Source organism: Doryrhamphus excisus, chromosome 18 (assembly GCF_030265055.1).
Source record: "Doryrhamphus excisus isolate RoL2022-K1 chromosome 18, RoL_Dexc_1.0, whole genome shotgun sequence".
NCBI classification, from domain to species: domain Eukaryota; kingdom Metazoa; phylum Chordata; class Actinopteri; order Syngnathiformes; family Syngnathidae; genus Doryrhamphus; species Doryrhamphus excisus.
The window spans coordinates 5,906,896-5,927,097 of NC_080483.1; the positions used below are offsets into that span (position 1 = coordinate 5,906,896).

At 45.4% G+C, this 20,202-nt stretch overlaps 1 protein-coding gene across 2 annotated transcripts; it reads left to right on the forward strand.

The window, feature by feature from the left end:
• The first annotated feature begins 190 nt into the window (after positions 1-190).
• pfdn5 (prefoldin 5) lies at positions 191-19,180 on the forward strand. Of its 2 annotated transcripts, XM_058054337.1 has the most exons (33): positions 191-366; positions 507-602; positions 2,105-2,401; positions 2,474-3,190; positions 4,071-4,172; positions 4,241-4,343; positions 4,432-4,559; positions 4,639-4,832; positions 5,362-5,604; positions 5,675-5,819; positions 5,926-6,085; positions 6,555-6,694; positions 7,482-7,616; positions 7,700-7,813; positions 7,877-8,048; positions 8,141-8,269; positions 8,345-8,501; positions 10,320-10,429; positions 10,506-11,617; positions 11,693-12,068; positions 12,452-12,580; positions 13,164-13,377; positions 13,448-13,644; positions 13,710-13,837; positions 14,206-14,328; positions 14,528-14,677; positions 14,743-14,910; positions 14,974-15,078; positions 15,642-15,757; positions 15,834-15,917; positions 17,020-17,184; positions 17,260-17,932; positions 18,141-18,243. In XM_058054337.1, the coding sequence occupies exons 2-32, from the start codon at positions 522-524 to the stop codon at positions 17,459-17,461; spliced, it is 6,396 nt and encodes a 2,131-aa protein (XP_057910320.1). In that variant the 5' UTR covers positions 191-366; positions 507-521; the 3' UTR covers positions 17,462-17,932; positions 18,141-18,243. The 2 variants fall into 2 exon arrangements, with proteins under 2 accessions (XP_057910320.1, XP_057910321.1); XM_058054338.1 differs by lacking the exons at positions 191-366; positions 507-602; positions 2,105-2,401; ... (26 more) ...; positions 15,834-15,917; positions 17,020-17,184 and adding exons at positions 18,334-18,365; positions 18,658-18,732; positions 18,883-18,988; positions 19,058-19,180 and having other exon boundaries at positions 17,765-17,932.
• The last annotated feature ends 1,022 nt before the right edge of the window (positions 19,181-20,202 follow it).

The window sequence follows — 20,202 nt, forward strand, 5'->3', positions numbered from 1 at the left end:
TCAATTTTATATTGTTGACTGATCCATCAATACATTGCTCTATGTTTGCATATGTTTAATAGAAACCATTTCAACCTGAAAAAATTGTAGAAATACGTTAAAAATGACAGTTGTATGCACGAAGACGAAAACTACGGTACCCATGATACACCGCGCTCGGGGAAACGCGGACGTGCAACATGATTGGTTAGAAAATGCTGTTCAAAATCGTGCGCGGCGGAGTGTGTTGCTTCGACGACGCCGTCCGTTTTATTCCGGCTCATGGAAAATCTTTTTTCCTTGTTTATTCTTTTTAAACCATGTGCAACGGAATAATATAGCTTTTTATCGAATAGAAATACAGGTGTCGGCAGACTCCAGCGTAAAGTAAGTCGTTGTTTGCCGTTTCTCAGAACGCTAGCGTCATGTTATGGCGGTCTTGGCACTCGCTCATCTCGCTCACTTTTCTTAGCTTGATTTTTAAAAAAAACTTTTCATTAAAAAAGTGACTAATGTGTTTTCTGCAGCTGTCTACCGACGCCATGGAGGGTTCCAAAGTCGACGTGTACGTCAAGCGGACAGCTTCGGCAAACGAGACGCAGCTTTTATTCCGAGAACTTGAGGTTTGCGTTATAAGTTACCGTTTAAGAGCAGCGGTCTGCTAGAAAGCAACCATAGATGAATACAACAGCTGTCCACTTCAACTAAACGGTGGCGATGGAATTGCTGTGATGTGGATAATGGCACAAATGTCTTGGATGTTGGAACCTAGAAGGCTTGGAAGCCGTTGAGAAATGTGCAAGTCATTGCTAATGTGTCATATGTGATTAATACTATTTGTAAAAGCATGACTTGAACTCTAAGTTGATAGCCCTTAGCCCAAATATGAAATATGCTAGAGCAGATGTGGTATGGGAGAATAGTGACTTTGGTCCCCATTGCTTTAAAGTGGAAGTGCACTTTTTTATGTTTCCCATCATTCCCAATCATAATCCAATCCTAATGTGAAACATGGACACATATGTCTTTCCCTTTCCTGTGCATTATAACTGGAGAAATGGAGTTAATGAGCTAGCTAACCATGCTGTCATTGGGATACACCTATTTCCATAAATCCCACTAAAAAAAAACCTCTACCAAGGTTGCATGGTTTGATATCCATGCTGTGATCATGCATGAACACTGATGATAACATGTCATAGTTGAAGTATCTTGCCCTATTTAGATGATTTTAAAACACTACCCAAACTCCGAGGCACATTGATTCAAACTTGCCTTTTTAATCACTACTCTCAGCACCATTCCAAGACGGAAGAGTGGATAGGTAGCTCTCCATTTGGCTACCATGTAATTCGTGATAAGTCAAACACAGCGACAGTAGATACAAATAACGTTTGTCTTGCTACAAGAGCCATCTGCCAGGGCTTTGAAGCTAACTTTAACTGTCAATGGCGCCCACTGATGCTCACTGGAAATAAAACTCCCCGAACAAGTCTGAGAGAGTCGCTTGTAAGAAAATATGTTGCCAGATCTCACGACGCCATGGGCAAGTTTGCAAACACAACTGTGTATTCCTATTCCTGAAAGCACACGCCACATGGAGCGTTTCCTGGCAAAGAAAACATACTCTGCACAAGTCCATTCTCGTGAAATGGCATTTGCAGATAAATATGAATATCCATGTAGCTTTCTGGAAAAGTGGTAATCTGGGGCCCTATTGGAATGTTTTGAAATGTGACAAACGGGTAGTCGTAATGTCTGGATTGTGCTGAGGAACGTGTTGTAATTGGTTGGAAAATGTTGAGGTAGTTGGAGTCATTCAGGTCAAAGGAAGTGGAAATGTCGGGACAAGCTGGAAGTTTATGTGGGATGTTTTCATCAGTGAGAAGTGACGGGACCTTGACTTTCAGTGGGACATATGCTGTGGGAGTGTTTGTAAAGCTAGGAATTATTTGCAAAAAACAAACGCTGGATTTGATGCTTGATGTGGGAAAGAAGTAGAATGGCGGGGAATTTTCTGAGCGAATGCATTGGTGATTCTTGATTTGTCAGATTGAAAAGGCACTAAGCGTGTCCTGTCAAGCACCTTGTCCTGTCATTTACACACCCTGTTCCTCTTTTGCAGACACGTATTAAGGAGCCACTATGGCTTCAGGGCCGCACGCTGTGTGACCGGGTCATCAGGGCCTGTAACCATCAACTCGGTCTTGGATCCCTGGACTTGGAGCACATTAGCCAACTGGTAAAACTCGTGGAGCTGGCCCTCCGGGGCTACGATCTGCCCGCTTTTACCCAAAACAGTCCGTTATACATGGAAAAGATCCTTTTCCATATCATTAAGAAGCTCAGCTCCCTGCAAGTCCACAGTCTGTGCAGCCATGTTGCGGCGCTACTTCATGCCAGGCTTGCCCCCATGCAGCAGGTTTGTGTCATGCCTTCTCGACGCCATAGTTCTCATACACCCCTAATAGACATTATCCCGCATTCTCTTTAGGTTGACGACTATGACGTTGTGGTGCAGAGCTGCTTCTCAGTTCTCTGGAATGGTCTGGATGGTGCTGCCGTGGAACGGGGAAGCCTCGGCCTCAAAGATAAACTCCACTGGCAGTTTCAAGCCCTCAGCTTCCTTCTGCTGTTGGACAAAGAAAGTCATCCTGCGTCCATTTCCAAGGCTCCTGTGTACGCCAAGCATGCTGTCAGTGAATTTACCAAAGGGTGCGAAGCAGCAAGTGAAGACATGGTTCCAATTCTTCTCCAAGAAATGCATGCACTTCTGACCCAATGTGATGGATCCAAGCTTCATACGCTGGTTGAAATGGTGTTGGTTGTCATGAGGACGCTATGTAAAGGCGGCCGCTACAAGCCAGCCTTGGCATTTCTCCATCAAGTTAGGGACAAGATGGGATGTGTTGCAGACGGTCATGCTGCGGCTCTGGAGCTGGGGAAATGGGCGATAAGAATGAGCTCTATGAAGATGGTGGATGCTGGATGGCAGACGCTAGATCAGGCTTTGAGAGAGTGTGCCAGGACCTTGAGGTCTCTTCCTCACCATCTCGGTGACGGAGAAGCTCACTGTGTCCTGGAAGGATGTGAATTGGTGGCGTGGGTTATGGAAAGCCATCACAAGAAGGGATTTAGTGGCCATGTGCTGCTGGCCTGCTTTGCTTTTCTTGAGGAGCACCAAGACCTGATGATCAGGACTCTGCAGAAGGTGAGTGCTCTCATAACGCTCATATTTCAGGATCATGTTCACATTCATCTTTTGGCATATGAAAGCTGAGGTTTACTCTAAAGCAGGGGTCTCAAACACGCGGCCCGTGGGCCACTAGTTTGAGGCCCCCGCCTTGATAAGAAAGTTTAATGTTAGTGCGGCCCGCGCAAGTTTGATATGGATGCTGTATGGTATCATGTACCCAGAAAAAATTATTACGTTTGATTAATGTTCATGTTAAAGGTTAAATAACTGTTAATAGTTATCCTCCCTATCCATGTGGAAGTGGTATGTTTTTGGCTATTTAAGTTTAAAGGAAATAACTTGAAGGCTACCGTTTAGGTCGCTAGCTCTCTAGATTGCCAGTTAGCATGTGTCTCAAGACCCTGCAGTTGCGCAATAAGTTGTAAATGAAAAGAGTATAAATGTGACTATAGTCGTGTTTTGTCATGTCTACAGGGCTCTAATAATGCTTTGTTCATTTTAATTTGAAAAAAATAATTTGTCTACCCACCAACTATATGTGGTTTCTTAAGTTTTTATTATTTGCCGTTTTATTATTATTATATTTATTTGTTACTGATTGATTGATTTTCTTTATTCTTGATTTGTTTATTTATTTTTCATCTTATTTTGTGTAGAAAAATAAAAAGTAAGATATTTGAGAACAGTGGAATGTTTTATCACAGCTTTTCATGTAGAAAATCGAAACCAAAGCAAAGTTTATTCATTTTTCTGTTTTTAATAAATGCGTTTTTTGTTTTGTTTTTTTGGAAAACTTGATGCGGCCCAGTCTTGCCCAGACCCTAGCTCCAGTGGCCCCCAAGTAAATTGAGTTTGAGACCCCTGCTCTAAAGTCTATGCTTGCCTTGATTTTCAGAGCTCAGCCATCCAAAGTGAGGGCAGCAGACTGCAGGAGGCCCTTTTCTCCAATATTCACCAGGGCTTCATCCTGGCCTACAGGAGCCTAGTGGAGTCGCAGGTGACAAGCCTCTTGTCCGGTAAAGCATTTGGATTGTTGGTCATTGTTGGGATGTGTCTCTGTACTAGCTGGAGGACGGTGATACGCTGGCCAGAGTGTTGCTCTACTGCCAAGCCACGGCCGGACGCATGACCACCCAACTGTCAAACCAAACCCATCATGTCAAAGCAGGTAGGCTTTCAGCTGCATTTAAAAAAAAAAACTACTTGTCAAGAGTTCCATAATTACTGACACACACCATCCCTGCTGCTCCGTGTAGCGATTGCAGTCAGCAACCTAGCCAGTGGCTTGTACAACCTGCGTCTGTATGAGCAGGCCTTCACTCTGGTTGAGATCCTGTGTCACCATCTGGGCAAGAACGGCCCCGCCGCACTCTCTGTTGACAGGGTAGGCTCTTTCCCTTTCACTACCAGTGTTAATCTAAACATGGCACTGCAGGCTAACTCTTTATGTGGACCTTCTCCAGCTGAGCCGACCCTTCATGCTGGCCGTGCAGACGTCTCGGAAGGCAGGACGCCTGGAGAGGGCACTGGACTGGGTGGTCCTATGGCTCAAGGCCCTGGGGGACAACATGACTTTGCACATGACGGAACCCATCTCTCTGTGGGTGAAAGCCAAGATGGATGCAGCACGCACCTCTCAAGAGGACATCCGACTCAGGTATTTCCTCATATCATATTGGCAAGGTTCACTATGTCCTGTATTATTATTTTGCTTTCAAACACCACAATGAAAGAAAGGGGCGAAACAAATTTTAAATCATTTTTAATGTGTCAGCTTATATTTTGTAGTAGCGCACCACCATGATCAATTATAGGTCGCGGAAATGTTGATAAATGAAAAGACTAGTAGGGTATAGTGAGTAATAATCAGTGTTAACTTACACATTTACATGCTCAATATTCTAGAAGCGGTCCTACCGTGGCCGTCTTTCTGGCCCCCGTGGCCGTCTCCCTGGCCCCCGTGGCCGTCTCCCTGGCCCCCGTGGCCGTCTCCCTGGCCTCCGTGGCCGCCATATTGTGGCTTCTGATTTTCTTCATCGCCTAACCCTGACATTAGTTTGAGGAAAGAGCTGCTGCTCATATGGTATGGGTAATGAGGTGCTGGGCAACATGCGTATGTACTGTAGGATATTGCTAAGAAAGCCAACATGGAGCGTGTGTAAAATGTGTCGGTGGTATCTTCACAGAACAATACGTGATGGTTTTGGTCTTGGTGCTCTGGATGAAGGCGTGCTGCTGTGCCTTCTGGACGAGGAGTTGCGAGCCTACAAGGAGGAGGCGGGTGACACGTCTCAGGAGCGCTACAACACACTTTGCGACCTGCTTGACATCTGTCACGAGGAGAGCCCACACACCCATCTACGTGCCGTCTACCTGTGTGAAATGGCCCAGGTTGTTTGTTTCCAGGATTTCAGCGAGCAGACAGATTGGTAAGCACTCCTGGCTGTGGCCTTGTGACCATGTTTTCATTGACAGTTTTTGCGCCTTTACCTTTCGCAGTACGGCTGTCGATTTTACCCTTGAGGCTTTACGGCTCCTGGAAGAGGAAGCAGAGACGCCTGAGAATGCTGAGCAACTGAAGGACGCCAAAGCCCATGCTCTGCTTTGGCTCTATATTTGCACTCTTGAGAAAAATCTTCAGGGGGTGAGGGCCCACTTCACTGATAAAGCCATAAAGTCATCATCATTGTGAATGAATTTAATATGTTGGTACATTTCACACAAATATGCCCTCTGTCTTGTCTTGCTAGGCTATTGACAGGGACAGGAAGTTTGAGGAGATGAGTCAGCAGTCTCCAGTTATACAAAACCCTATTGGGACCAATGACTTGGATTATGAAGACAAGCAGAAGAATGAGGACAACATCTTGGTGTACGACAATCTGCACTTCAACTTGGCTGCACACAACAGTATGCAACTTTCTTATCTATACAGTGTTTAATACCTTTCTTATCTTTGTGTATTTACTTTTATACTGTACATAGGTTATAGGACAGTATTATCGTTAGAGATTCATGTCGATCCATACCAATAACCTTCTACTATTCAAGACTGACAACGTTTTTATATAGATGTAAGTGTAGTTTGTGCACACTGAAGGTAAGGACTGGACGAATGAATGTCGGATTTGTTGATTAGTCATAAATAAATACCATGACATGACTACTCTTAGGAGAAGCAGAATGTAGAGGGGGTGGAGCCTCCTGCTGTGGCCCAGCAAGGTGTATTCGGCCACACACTATCTTATTGTTATTGGATTTCTTGCAATGGCATAATTTCCTCATACTGTATCTGTCCCATAATTATTGTCCCCCTAATGACTTAATGATAAACTGTATCATTTGTATGCTGTGATTTATACGTGCTGTTCACTTCCAGAAATGTGCCAACCTTTGGAAAGAGCACTGAATGAGTGGGCTGCTCTTCTCCATGCTGGGATGCTGCCCTCTGTGAGGAACCCAAAGCAGACCTGCAGCTCTATTGTGATGGCTGCAGCTCTCCTCACACTCATGGGAAAGGTAACAATGCAAAGGCTTTTTTCTTCAGACATTTACCAGCAAGTTCACTGCATCACCTTGGAAGCAGGTGCGGTGGGTGTCTCAAATATCCTGTATGCGGACCCAGAGCATCCCACACATGCTGGCCATGGGCCAATCATGATTCAGGGCTTAAAGTATTCCGGCACCGTGCCGGATCTCCAGCGTTTCTGTCGGACCGAGACACAAACTCATTGGAGCCATGCGGTAGGACTCTGAATGTAGCTACTGCCACAAAGTCACTGCAGAGAAGGAGGAGGCTGAACTTAGTTAGCATCCGTATTTAGCTTTGTAAACACACTACTTTTCACCTCAAATGATGAGGTTTTCAACTATCAGTAATAGCGGAGTTTGACCAGGAGATGATTCCATTGGGCTGTGTTTAGTTGCTATTTACTTCTGAGGTTGGGCGTTCTCCTGTTGGCTCTGTTAGCATTAGATCGTTAAGGCTGTTCATTGAACAGCCTTAACGATCTAATGCCACAGATAGATGCCAATGAAGCCAATGTGAACGTTGAACACTGTTCAACGTTCACATTGGCTTCATTGGTGGTTTTATGGGAAAAAAACGGTCAATTTATACCTAGTTAATTAATATATTTGTATTTTTATTTAATGTAATTAATGTGTGGTCCAGGTGTGGCCCACAGGGTGCCTGGTTGGGGCCAGGAACAGTTCTCTTCAGATAGGATTTGGTAGCAGTTGCACACCTTTTTCATTATCAGTCATTGAATGATTATCCCTTGTGTTGTGTCTACTTCACCACTAGCCTCTAAAAGCTTTGGAAGCCTATCAACTTGCTGTGAAACTTTCCTGCCAACTTGCCGACACCCAAGTAGGCGTGAGCGCCCTCTGTCAGTCAGCCATCCTCCTCTTGGAAATGGGCTCCACGGAAGTGGCTTTGGTAATGCTGATCTTGGCATCCCTTCCATTCATGAGGAACAAAACCCTCATCGTAGACTCTTCTAACGGTAATTATGTTTTCAGGCCCAGATCGAACAAGCAGAGAGAATTGCTTCTGATGCCAGCACTGATGGACCTTCCACTGGTTCCCTGCTGCTCATTTTACTGAGAGCTGAGTATTATTACAGGACAGGACAGGTACAGTTGGTCCCACGTGGCACTTCACGAGATTGGAATGTACTTTTACCATGGCCTTTGCAGGTGGATCGTGGGGTGGCGTATCTGTCTGTCGTGCTTAAAGAGGCCAACGAGCAGCGGCATTGTCGAAGTTGGTATTTACTGCGAGCTCAAGCCCTTCAGATCTGCACCTCCTACCTGAGTTTGAACACAAGTTCACTGCCACCAGACCAACGGAGCTGCATCACACAGCATGGTGCACTATAATGCTCATCAATGCCCGACCCGTGTTTTTCCACCTTCAACTTCAGCTTTATCAAAGCTGTGATCTGTGCTTTTCTGTGTCAGGTTTGAAAAGCCCAGACGCTGCCTTATATGAAAGCCTCAAGCTGCTCAACAGCCTGCTGCACACTTTTGTGGGGAAATGCTTATATGGACCCACTGGGAATGGCTCAAATGTGCGCTTCATTGACAACGGTATGTTTAACACAATGGGACACAACAAAAAATACAACAATCAATCCAAACATTATTCCTTCCGTCATTTCACAGGAAATAACCTTGTCTTTAAATGGCGTCTGCTCTCCCAACTTTTGAACTGTGCAAAGAAAATGGTTGGGCTGAGAGCCAGCTGTGGTGCTGTCAATGATGCCCGGCTCCAGTGTCAAGAAGCTCTCAAACTGGCCGTCAAGCTGCAAGCGCTCAGCCAGTAAGTGCATGTCCATTTGCATCTTAGTTGGCCCGCCAAGGGCCACATACTGACTAATCAAAGCATGCGGGGGGGTGTATACTATGTGTATATACTAGGGCTGTCAAAGTTAACGCATTAATGACGTGTTAACGGAAGTTCCCTTTAACGGCGGCAATTTTTTTTTCTCGTGATTAACATGCGCTCCTCCTGTTTGACCATCGGCTCCCACCGTAGTTTGAAGCGTGGTAACTCTGTAGCCACAAGCTTGAACAAATATTGATGGGAAATGGAGAAAGAAAAGAGTATTTAGATTGGTAAAGTTAGCTTCAAATCCCTGGCAGATGGCTCTTGTAGCAAGACCAAAGTTATTTGTATCTACTGTCACTGTGTTTGACTTATCACGGATTACATGGCCTGCCAGAGACTGGAGCAGTGCAGGTATTGTTTTTATTGTCATATACAGTGCTACCTTGGCATAAGAGTGGCCCAACTAACCAGTGGTTTTCACATTTTTGAAGTCCAGTGTTTTGCTAGCATTAGCCATTTAGCATGGAACTACCACAATGATGCACATTAGCACTCAGTCATCAAATGTTACTGCTATGGGTTCCCACATAGTATCAGCATTCGGGCGCAAGTATGAGGTGAAAGTTAAAGGGAAAATACATCCATACAAGCCCTCTTTGCATCAGAGAACGGTGCGTTGGTGCTTTCAATGAAAGTAGGACAAATCGCAGCTCACATTAAAAAAACTGTGGGATTTCTAAGTAATTTGTAATAAAATAATATTTACTTTAATATAATGATGAATTTCTATGTATTTTAATGTGTTTTAAAAGAGAAATGAAATGACATTAGGTTTGCAATTTTTATGAACTGTTTTGACTATTGCCCTGTTTTAGGTATTTTCATTTGTATATTTCATGAAGGAAAGGTGCATTGAGGCAATTCTTTAATAATAATCTTTTCTGAATGTTCCTAAATGGGCTTTTTACTAACAACAAACATTTAGAATTTGAAACCAGTATCATAAACTAATCTTATTTTGAGCTGACACAAATGAACAAAAATATGTTTGTGTCAGTGTGAGAGGTCTGACTTTTGTATTTGCTGAACGTTTGTGGGCGAGTTTAAGAGCTAATATGCCAATAATAAAGAAAATAGTAATACAAAAATATGCTTGCTGACTGTAATGGCCCATAGTTCCCAAATTGATATCCCTTTACATAAAATTGAATGTAGTTATTGTTGTATGTGCACATTGAATCGTTTACCACAAAAAGATTTCCCTACTTTTATAGACAAAAAAAAATTCTATCTGTGATTAAATGCAATTAATTGTAGGTTAACTATGGACAATGTGATTAATCAAGATCAAATATTTTAATCGATTGACAGCCCTAGTGTATACATACGCGCACACACACTGGGTAGTATTTATATTTATGCACTTTACATTATGTTGTTCATATTTGGTGTCTATTCTATCTATTTATTCTCCACATTATTATTATTATTATTTGTTTTTACTTATCTTCTTTTGTGTCTGTTGTTATATGGGAGCCAGGCAACGACATTTCGTTGGCAATTTCACTGCTGTGTTTTTGTGCAATGACAATAAAGGGAGTCTATCTATCTATTATATTTACGAGGCAAATCTCTTTCGGGGGCATGTATTTCTCCAGTGTGCCATGGGCCACTAATAAAACTAACCTTGGGCCCCCGGGCTGCACTTTGGACACCCCTAATCACTTGCACTGTATCCAGAATGATTTTATGAAGCACAACTTGATGTTATTCAGAACCCGAGTGTGTGTGTGTATTTTTTTGTGTTAGCTGTGCCGAGCTGTTGGTGATGAAAGCCGACTTGGAACTGATGCAGGGGGAGCGAGAAGAAAGTGGATTTGATTTAGACAAAGTCAGGAACCTTCTGGAAAGTTGCACAGGTGAGTTGATGTTCCAGATGAAATGTAATGGCCTTTAACGGCTTTTTAACTCCAGACTCTCCTGTGGTCCTTTTAGATTTTCCAGACACAGAATGCAAGGCTGAGGTTAAACTCATCAAAGCAAGGAAATGTCGTCCAGTGCAGAAGGTTGCCTCTCCATCGCCTGTGGTAAAAGATGACCTGAAGGACATCCTGAGTATGAGGTGGACTCACAAAGACCCCGTAGTGTGGGACCAGGGTAGCTCTCCGCGTCTAAAAGTCGTACCTTTTCGTTGGCTGTCGTGCCTCACACACAAACCCGCCTGCCCCTGCTCCGGCTGCTCGGAGCCACTTCTGGGCCGGGTCACCGCCCTCTGGGCAGCTGTGCAGGCCGATGCAGTTCTCCAACTGGATCCTTCTGATGCCAAAGTGGGCTTTAAACTGTACTGGGCCACATTAGCTCGTTGTAAGACTATCAGTGCCAAACTTGAGGCTAAATTAGCTGAACTCTTCCCCGTGTCTGGTCCCGCAAAAAGCCCCCCTAAACCCTCTCTGATGCAGGACGTGGTGGGCCGTGTCTACCTTCACATGGCTTTTTCTGGCTTGGAACCCAGGCACACCAACTCCTCCAGTACATGGAAAGTTCTGGAAACTGGTTTGGCATTTGTTGACTGCGTGCCTTCTCCCGAAGTCAGAGCATTGAGAGCTGGTCTGATGGCAGCCAAAGCTGAGGTGTCGTTGATCGCCATGTCCGCCAAAAAGGACTGCAGACCAGAGGAGCTTTTCTCTAACGTGTGGACTTGGAAGGCACCAAAACATTTCAAAGAGCTTAAATCGGAAAATCAAACCGCACTGAAGGAGCCCAAAAGTGTGAAGAAGGCCAAAAATGCCAAGGTTGCTGAGCCAAAGAGCCAGCGAGCACAAACCACGGCTAAAGGGAAGGGTCTACTTCCCCTGACGCCAGCCATAGTCCCCATCACTCCAGTCACCAAGTTCTCTGCAAGGGAGCTTAGCGTGTTTGACTTCAACGTGGTACCCTCATTGACCTTCACTCCTGTTCCCAAGGCCAAAGCCCCCACCTCGGCACGCAAGGCCCAGAGAACTGCCTGTAAGCTGCAGTTCCAAGTCTTTGACGAGTCCTTGCCAGCTCAAGACAAACCTCAAGCGGTGCCCGCTGCTCCACGACGCGCTAAGAAGTCTCGCTTCAAGGTGGGCATCTCAGGAAATGAATCCGTGACCTGTTGGCATGTTTTGGTGTGAACTAATCCAAGAGTTTTACCACAGGTGGAGTTCAGTGACGAGAGTGACACAGAGAACAATGCTCGGCAAGAACCCACAGAGAGCCAGTCCACTAAGAGAGCCAGCACCAGACGAGCTGCTCTCACAAGTAAAGCTGCCTTGGCCGCCCCTGCTGAGAAGAGCCGACCCACCCGGCAAACGAGGAGCAAGAAGAGCACCGCTCTCCCTCAGGACACCTCCTCAGAAGATGAAGGCTTGCTGCGTAAGCCTTCATCTACCAGACGCGGACGAGCCAGAAAGGTGTCCAGCAAGGAGGCGCAGTGGGAGGAGGGGCCAGAGAAAATGAGGGCCATAGAGGAGGAGTCGAATGGACTCGACTTGAGCCTTGACGATTTAAGGACGTCAGACACCGAGACCGAAGGTAAAGTCACATAAGCTCTGATGATAACCAGGACATAGACATAGACTTTCTTTATTGTCATTGCACAATAACACAGCAGTGAAATTGCCAACGAAATGTCGTTGCCTGGCCCCCGTGTAATAATAAATAATAATGTGGAGAATAAATAGATTACATCAAATATGAACAATGCATCACAGGATGCATAAAATCAGAATTTATTAGCCTTTGTCTCCGTTGAGTAGCCTTTTTAGGACACGGGAAATATCAAAATGGCCGCCCGGTCACTTGATTATTCAGTTGGGACTCCCCCGCAGTAGATGTTATCAACTGTGGAAGGTGTAACAGCAAGTCAGTCATCATGCAACCACACCTCAGCGGTCACTTTCTTCTTTGCTCTTAAGACGTGGACTTGGAGGTGCTGCGGAGGGATTTGTGTTGCCATTTTGACACACATGACTGGCATGACCAGAGGAACGGGTGTCAAGCCAGAGGACCTCAAACTCATCTTCCTCATCTGGACGTTGAGCCAGGTGAGACCTAAATAGCTAAATCGCCATTTAGTTGGAATAGCTGTCACCACATCCTCCTCACGCATTCTGCCTGGTGCCTTCACGGCCACACGATAGCAGGACAAGTCTTAACTCGACACAACACCATACTTGGAGAGGAATGCTAATGTGTCCAGCCAGTAGTAGGTGCCATGGTGAACTTTTGTATTTTCTCAACTTGCCAGGCCGAGCGCCACCTTCACCCATATTCTTCATGCAACATTTTAGTGTTTTGGCTGGGTTTTTCTCCAATAAAGCAATTGTTGACCAGCCACATTCTGGTTCATCATTTAGACACTACAATAATAAGAATCATGATATTAAATCAAGCAAAGCTCTATCAGCAGATTGAACCCGAGGAATGGTAATGGTTTTACTTCATTTGAACATGCATCAGATTACAATTGCATCACATAATCAGTTCACAGTTCCACATGGGAACTGTGTATGGGATGGGATTGTGGGTGAAATGTGGACTGGTGCATGTCTCGCTCAGGGCCATGTGCTTTTGTGTTTTCATTTCTTCTACTCCAGCCATTGATGTATCACTCATTTTGTCTGCTAGACAATCTCTCATTGGAGGATATTCAGGCGTTACTCCGCTCAGCTTGGTTGAGCGTTCAGCACTTCCCCCCTCCTGGCATTTTCCCAAACCTGTGTTCCTTCCTGGCACTATCCACGGGACAGCAGGACCCCGTCACTACTGCCATGCTCCATTCCCAGTCCCTGGGCGTCAGCAGCCGGCATCGCACCATCAGGCATTTGGCCAGCTGTGTCCAGTAAGACGGCCACAGCACGCTGCACTGGCAACTTGTGCTACTTCTACCCAAGTATCTCTTTCTTGACCAGAAAGCTGAAAAAGGCATCCTCTGAGCTAGCAGATGAAATGGGCCACCTCACTCTGGATGATTCCAGTCCTGCCGCCCCAACAGCACAAAGACTGACTCACCTGGAGAACATCTTTTCTTTCCCCACGGCAGATTCCTCAGCCTTCCCCCAAAGCCACTGCCAGCACTTTCGTCAACAACTTCAACACCTTCCTTCAGGCAAGACCAAGCTTCCGTCATGTCGCCTTGAAGGCACGCAGACAATCTCACCTTCTCTGCCACAGGTGTGACCGTGTGCCTGATGTCCGTGGTCGGAGGAAGATCTCAGGAAATGGGCGAAAGCATCCTCCTGTCACGTCTCCAGAAGGGATCTGCTCCTGTCACTGTGCACATTCCCACTTCCACAGAGCCGGTAAGGATGAGAAGATGGCTGTCGCAGAAGGCGGCTGAGGCCACACCCAGACAGATTTAAGAAAGGGACTAAGAACTCCCTCGCTTGACCTGGCTTGTGGCTCATTGGGAGGAGAAGCGACAGTCCAAAATAGACAGCAATAAGGCCACTGCACTGCTTGGTTACTGCTGTCTTTGATAGCAGCATAAGGTGCTGACATGTACACTCATCCCTCCTTTATGGCATGTACGGCACTACTGGCCACATCCATCTGTGGTGGTCAAAGCCCACAAACATATCTGTACATGTGGACACAGGCTAAAACGGCTAGAAATGTCTCTCTGTTGGTAGCCCCATGAACGTGTACCCCATGTTGCTTTGTTCCACAGCACTCTATCAGGTGGGCGCTCCAGGAGATGGACAGTATTTTGGTGGAACAGAAGGCTCTGAATGGCGTGTCTGATAAAGCTCAGTGGTGGGACGGCCGCAGGGTGCTTGACTCTCGAGTGGAGGTAAGGAATACAATACTGAATTCTCTTCATTATTTACCATCTCTAAGTAGATCATGGTTGTGGCTATTGATTTAGTTACTTTATGTTCTTTGTGTCTTATCTTCTATATCTGCTATATTGGCTAATAGGGGGTTATTTCACATCTAGAGGGCTCTAATGATAAAGTGTATTTAGAAGGTTGTTTTGTGTTTTTTTTCAGCAACTACTGAAAGAGATGGAGCACTTACTAGGATGCTGGAAGAGTCTTCTTCTGCCGTGTTCATCGGATCCCAAGCTCTCCACCCAGGCCAAGCGCCTTTGTAACATGTTGCGCACAAAGGGAGTGATGGCCAGCGAGGAGATGTTAGAGGTTTGTGTGTGTTTTGCTTTTTGTGAAACACAATTCCACATCAACATCTTTTGGCTGTTTCCCAGGCTGTGCTGTGTGCCACCCCCGTGCTCTCCCAAAAAGACTTGCAGAGCTTTGCCCTGGGCGTTTGTCCCCAGTGGGATGACGAGTGTGAGCAGCTTCTCCACGCTGCTGTTCTGCAGCTTGCAGGTCGAGAGGAGCCTTGTGGACACGTGGTTCTCATTCTGGACAAGGTACGGAAGTGGCTTGCACTGTGATGTGGAATATGCTTTATATGTGTCCTATTTCTTGCACAGTACCTTCAGAAGTTGCCCTGGGAAAGCATCTCCGTCTTGAGGTGTCGCTCTGTCAGCCGCATGCCCTCTCTCCAGTCACTGGTTGCTTTGAGCGTTCAGAAAGAGGTAGGGTTTATCCCATCCAAGTCCTCAAGCAATGCCCGCAGCTGTCATACTTGGCAATGGTGCTTTCTTTTTTTTTTTAAACAAATATCGAGTCATTCACATTTAAACACACACAATTGTCTGTCCATTCACGTATAGTACACACTTTTTTCATCTATTAAATGTCATTGTTTATCCATTCCCACACACGTAATGTAAACAAATATCGACTCATTCACATGTAAACACACACGATTGTCTGTCCATTCACATATAGTACGCACTTTTTTCATCTATTAAATGTCATTGTTTATCCATTCCCACACATGTAATGTAAACAAATATCGGGTCATTCACATGTAAACACACACACACAATTGTCTGTCCATTCACGTATAGTACACACTTTTTTCATCTATTAAATGTCATTGTTTATCCAGCAATGGTGCTTTCAAAATCTACAGTAACTCCTCCCGCGCCTCGCTGTATCACAGCTTGGCAAAGTCATGTGTATGAATAATAATCATTGATTGTTAGCCAACATGTCACATCACTCTGACGCTTGGATGACTCTCCTGCTTCAGAGTGAGCATCAGTCTATCCTGAAGCACGGCGTGGACACCACCAGCACATTTTATCTCCTGGACCCCGATGGAAACTTGGGAAACACACAGCAGCATTTCAAAGAGTTGTTTAGCAGGTGAGCGCAGCCAGTGGCCACGTTTAATGAGCTCCATCTCTTGCCATCTTCTTCTAACCGCCTGTCTTTTATCAAGTCAACCCAGCTGGGCCGGTGTGTGTGGACGTGCTCCCACATCAGGCCAGTTGGAGGAAGCTGTGGCAACTAAGGATCTGTACATGTGAGTTCCCTTGCTAGCATGCATGAAATACACATGTCCTCCACTTCCCCCCCTCCCAAATCTTGCTCTAATGTGACGTACCCGCAACTTTTAGACCAAATGCCATGGCCATTGGGCTAAAGACCCTAAAGTGCACAGCTGTTTTGTAGAGCTTATTGTACTACTATGTCGGAAATGTCAGTCGTAGTCGTGGGGTTTTATAGCAGCGCCACCACATGGTTTCTCACCCTTTTCGATGTTTAGGGAACCACTGGCAATGTCCACAAGATATTACTAAGTCAAGACTTCTCTTCACTGCTCTATTCTTTGACATGGAAATGTTGTCCTTCACTTTTAATAGCATAGAATATCTTTTATTGTCGCCGCACGGAGGACGAGTGCTTAGCATGTGGGCCACACAGTCAGGAGATGGGGAAGACCTGGGTGGGCATCTCTGTGTGGAGTTGGCATGTTCTCCCCGTGCGTGCGTGCGTGGGTTTTGTCCGGGTACTCCGCTCTCCTCCCCCATTCCAAACATTCATGTTAGGTCAGAGTGTAAATTGTCCATAGGTATGAATGTGAGTGGGAATGGCTGTTTATAGTATGTGCCAGGGTGGACCCGACCCGGTTGAAAATGTTCATCTTTACATACTTTATCCTAAATGAAGCATTTTCAAGCATAAAAATGGCTAAATGAAGTGAAATACAAAGAGAATCGGGCATTGGGAAGGTGCATTCAAAGATGTGATGTATGTGGTATACATCGGTCACTCGATGGCAGTGGTGTTACATTGCCACCCCAGGAAGGAAGAAAAGAATGTGAAGTCTCCCAGTGCCAACATGTGTGTGTCTACTGTGGGGGTGTTATTACCAGTCTAGAGGGCTTTATGAATGTTAACGGAGGTTTTCTGTTTTATGAGAATATTCCATGTATACGTGGTGGGAAAGGCCTCATCACAGTGGAGTCTGGAACCGCCACAAAGGGGACTGTATTCAAAAAGCCACTAGATCAAACTCCACATCCCCCACACTACATTGTTTTTGTTACGTGCATGTATTGCTGTGCACTAAAAGACTGCTGTTGTCCTCTGCATCATACGCCCTGCACTTGTGGACACGGCAGTTTCATGGGTCACGGTGCAGGCGTACGCTTCCTCGACAGCCGGGCCCTCCTGAAGCGTCCCATGAGAGCCGCCTCCCTGCTCATCGGGTGTAGCAGCGCCGCTTTGACCGTGCGGGGGGAGCAGGAGGGACAAGGCATCGTCCTCAATTACCTCATAGCTGGCTGGTGAGATGCTTTTTTGGACTTTTTGTATTTCTTTGCATCAAAATGCCATACATCTGCTTTGACTTTATTCCACAGCCCCTTTGTTTTGGGAAACCTGTGGGATGTCACCGATCGGGATATCGACCGCTTTGCTAAAGCCTTATTGGAATCCTGGTTGTCATCTGAATCTGGAAGTGCCTTGCTGGACTACATGGGCCCTTCTCGACAGGCCACACACCTGAAACACCTGATAGGTGCCGCGCCCGTTGTCTATGGCCTACCGATACATCTGCAGTAGCCTTTTATTATTGTCTAGTACTGCCTTTTTTTATCCGTAACAAAGGAATGGTCATTAAACTCTATAGAGCGTTTTATTGCACTTTTTATTTGACCAAAGCTTGCTTGGTTTGTGCTACAGACGGTGTAGTGTAATACTACACAACACATAGTATTTCAATCCACATTATCACTTGAATGTTTGGTTTTTGCTGTATATATATTACAGGTCACATTGACTTGCAATTTTACGTTTTTTCAGGAAATAAAGCAACATACAGATTTCCAATCATTTTTACCCTTCAATTGAGAACCCTTGAGTTTTGAGCTGTAGGTACCCAACGGTCCACAAGGCGGCGACCTCGCATGTCTACGCTCATTCATGGATTTGAACCGGAAGCAAACGACAGAGCGTCACACTCCCAACATGGCGGTCAATCTCACGGACCTGACTCTGCCTCAGCTAGAGGGTCTTAAAAGCCAATTAGATCAGGTAAATCTGCTCTTTTAGTGTAGTTTTAGTTCGGCTGAGAAAAGTAATTGTCCGTTTTATTACGACTACAACGTAAAGCGGCACACGCTGTTCGTTTTGTGGTTTGCACGTGCTGTATGAACCTTGGGCTCCCCGCTAAGTGAAGCTCGATGTCAACATCTATGGGATTAGATGTACAGCATGGCATTGTTTGCTTTGGTTTTTGCAGGAGATTGAGTTCCTCACATCCTCGATAGGTCAGCTCAAAGTCGTCCAGACCAAATATGTGGAAGCAAAAGATAGTTTGAGTGCCCTCAACCAAAACAATCAAGGTAAGCCATGTTTTCCCAAAGCGGCTCTTGGGAAGACATCTCGGCCTTCTAGTTTCCCACTCAAAGTGACCTTTCTCTGTCCTCGTGCAGGTAAACAATTACTGGTTCCTTTGACAAGTTCTGTATCCTTCACATTTGCATTTCATCAGTTCTTCTTCAGGATTTGCATGACTAGATCCCCTCTCGCATTTACGATTGCTCCCCGCATATTGGAGGATTCCAAAACCTTTTGAATTAGGTTATTGATCAAATCAGTGACATTGGTAAAGCTTAATTTGTACAGACAGAGACAAAGTGGCAAGTTACCCAGCATGCTGGGTGGCAGGCTCAGGCGCTGCTTTACATATGGGATACTTGTAAGTATCCCATCATATCTTTCATCATGTTAAGCGTCCTTAACATGACCTTGTGCAGATGTACGTCCACGGCACGATGAATGATGTGGAGCACGTCTTGGTGGATGTGGGCACAGGATATTATGTTGAAAAGGTAAGCGGCTCTTTTCTTCTATCGCTGTATTGCAAATATCATCTGGCCAATTGAGTAATGACCGTATCGGCCTCTAGCTGTAGGCTGTATTGTGGTTGTATCGGCCTCTGTAGCTGCAGACTGTATCCTGACTGTAGTATCTGTGTGTAGAATGTATCAGATTCCAAGGCGTTCTTCAAACGGAAAATAGACTTCCTGACCAAGCAGATTGAGAAAATTCAGCCGGCCCTCCAGGAGAAACATGCCATGAAACAAGGTGAGTGCATCCATGTGAGGCAGGTGGTAACCAGGTAGATATATATGACCTGGTCTTGTGCTTTTGCAGCCGTGCTGGAAGTGATGAACGTGAAGATCCAGCAGCTCCAACAAAGCGGACAGGCTGCCAGCGCCAAGGCTTAGCCCATCATGACACGGATTGAAATTAAAGCAAGGAAAGTCAACAATAAAAGTGTCCTTCATTAACGTCGTGGTGTGGGGGGTAAAGTCATCGAAGGCTAAAGCTCCTTCAAATGTGTCCTTCATTAAGAAGTCTGCATTCCAACCAACATTGGCCATCATATTCCAACATTTTTTGCGCGCTTCCGTTCAGCCCTTCCAAAAAAGTCAACATTAGGGTGCAAAGCTGATATAATCAACAAGTATTGATGAAGTGTCCATTTGTTTATAAATGGTAAGTATTGATTTATTTGGGTAGGTAGAGTTTGATGTATGCAGCGTTTGAATGTAAAGTCATTCAATGTTTCTACAACATGGAGTGATTGGACTTTTTTCTCTTTGAGCTTTTACCTTCAGGGATCGCCACAGCAAACCAATCTCCTCCATCTAACCCTGTCTTCTGCATCTGTCTCTCTCACACAAACGACCTTCATGTCCTCCATTACATCCATAACTCCAAGGCCTCTAACATGTAATGTCCCTCTGATGTACTCCTTCCTGATCCTATCCATCCTGGTCACTCCCAATGAGAACCTCAGCATCCTCATCTCTGCTACCTCCAGTTCTGCTTCCTGTCTTTTCCTCAGTGGCACTGTCTCTAGACCAAACAACATGGCTGGTCTCACCACAGTTTTGTATACCCTCCCTTTCATTTTAGCCCAACACTTTTCTCCACCCGTTCCATCCTCCTTTTCACAATCGCCATTGTTCTAGACTGTTGACCCCAAGTACTTCAAATTCTCCACCTTCTGTATCTCTTCTCCCTGTAACCTCACTCCTCCACTTGGGTCCCTCTCGTTCACACACATATACTCCGTTTTGCCCGCAGCTAATCTTCATTCTTCTCCTTTCCAGGCCAAACCTCCACTCTTCTAGCATCTCCTCCCCTTGTTCCCTACTCTCACTACAAATACAAATGTCATCTGCAAACATCATAGTCCATGTAGATTATTGTCAAAGCTCATCTGTCAGCCTGTCCATCACCGTAGCAAACAAGAAGGGACTCAAAGCTGACAGACCGACAGCACATCTTAC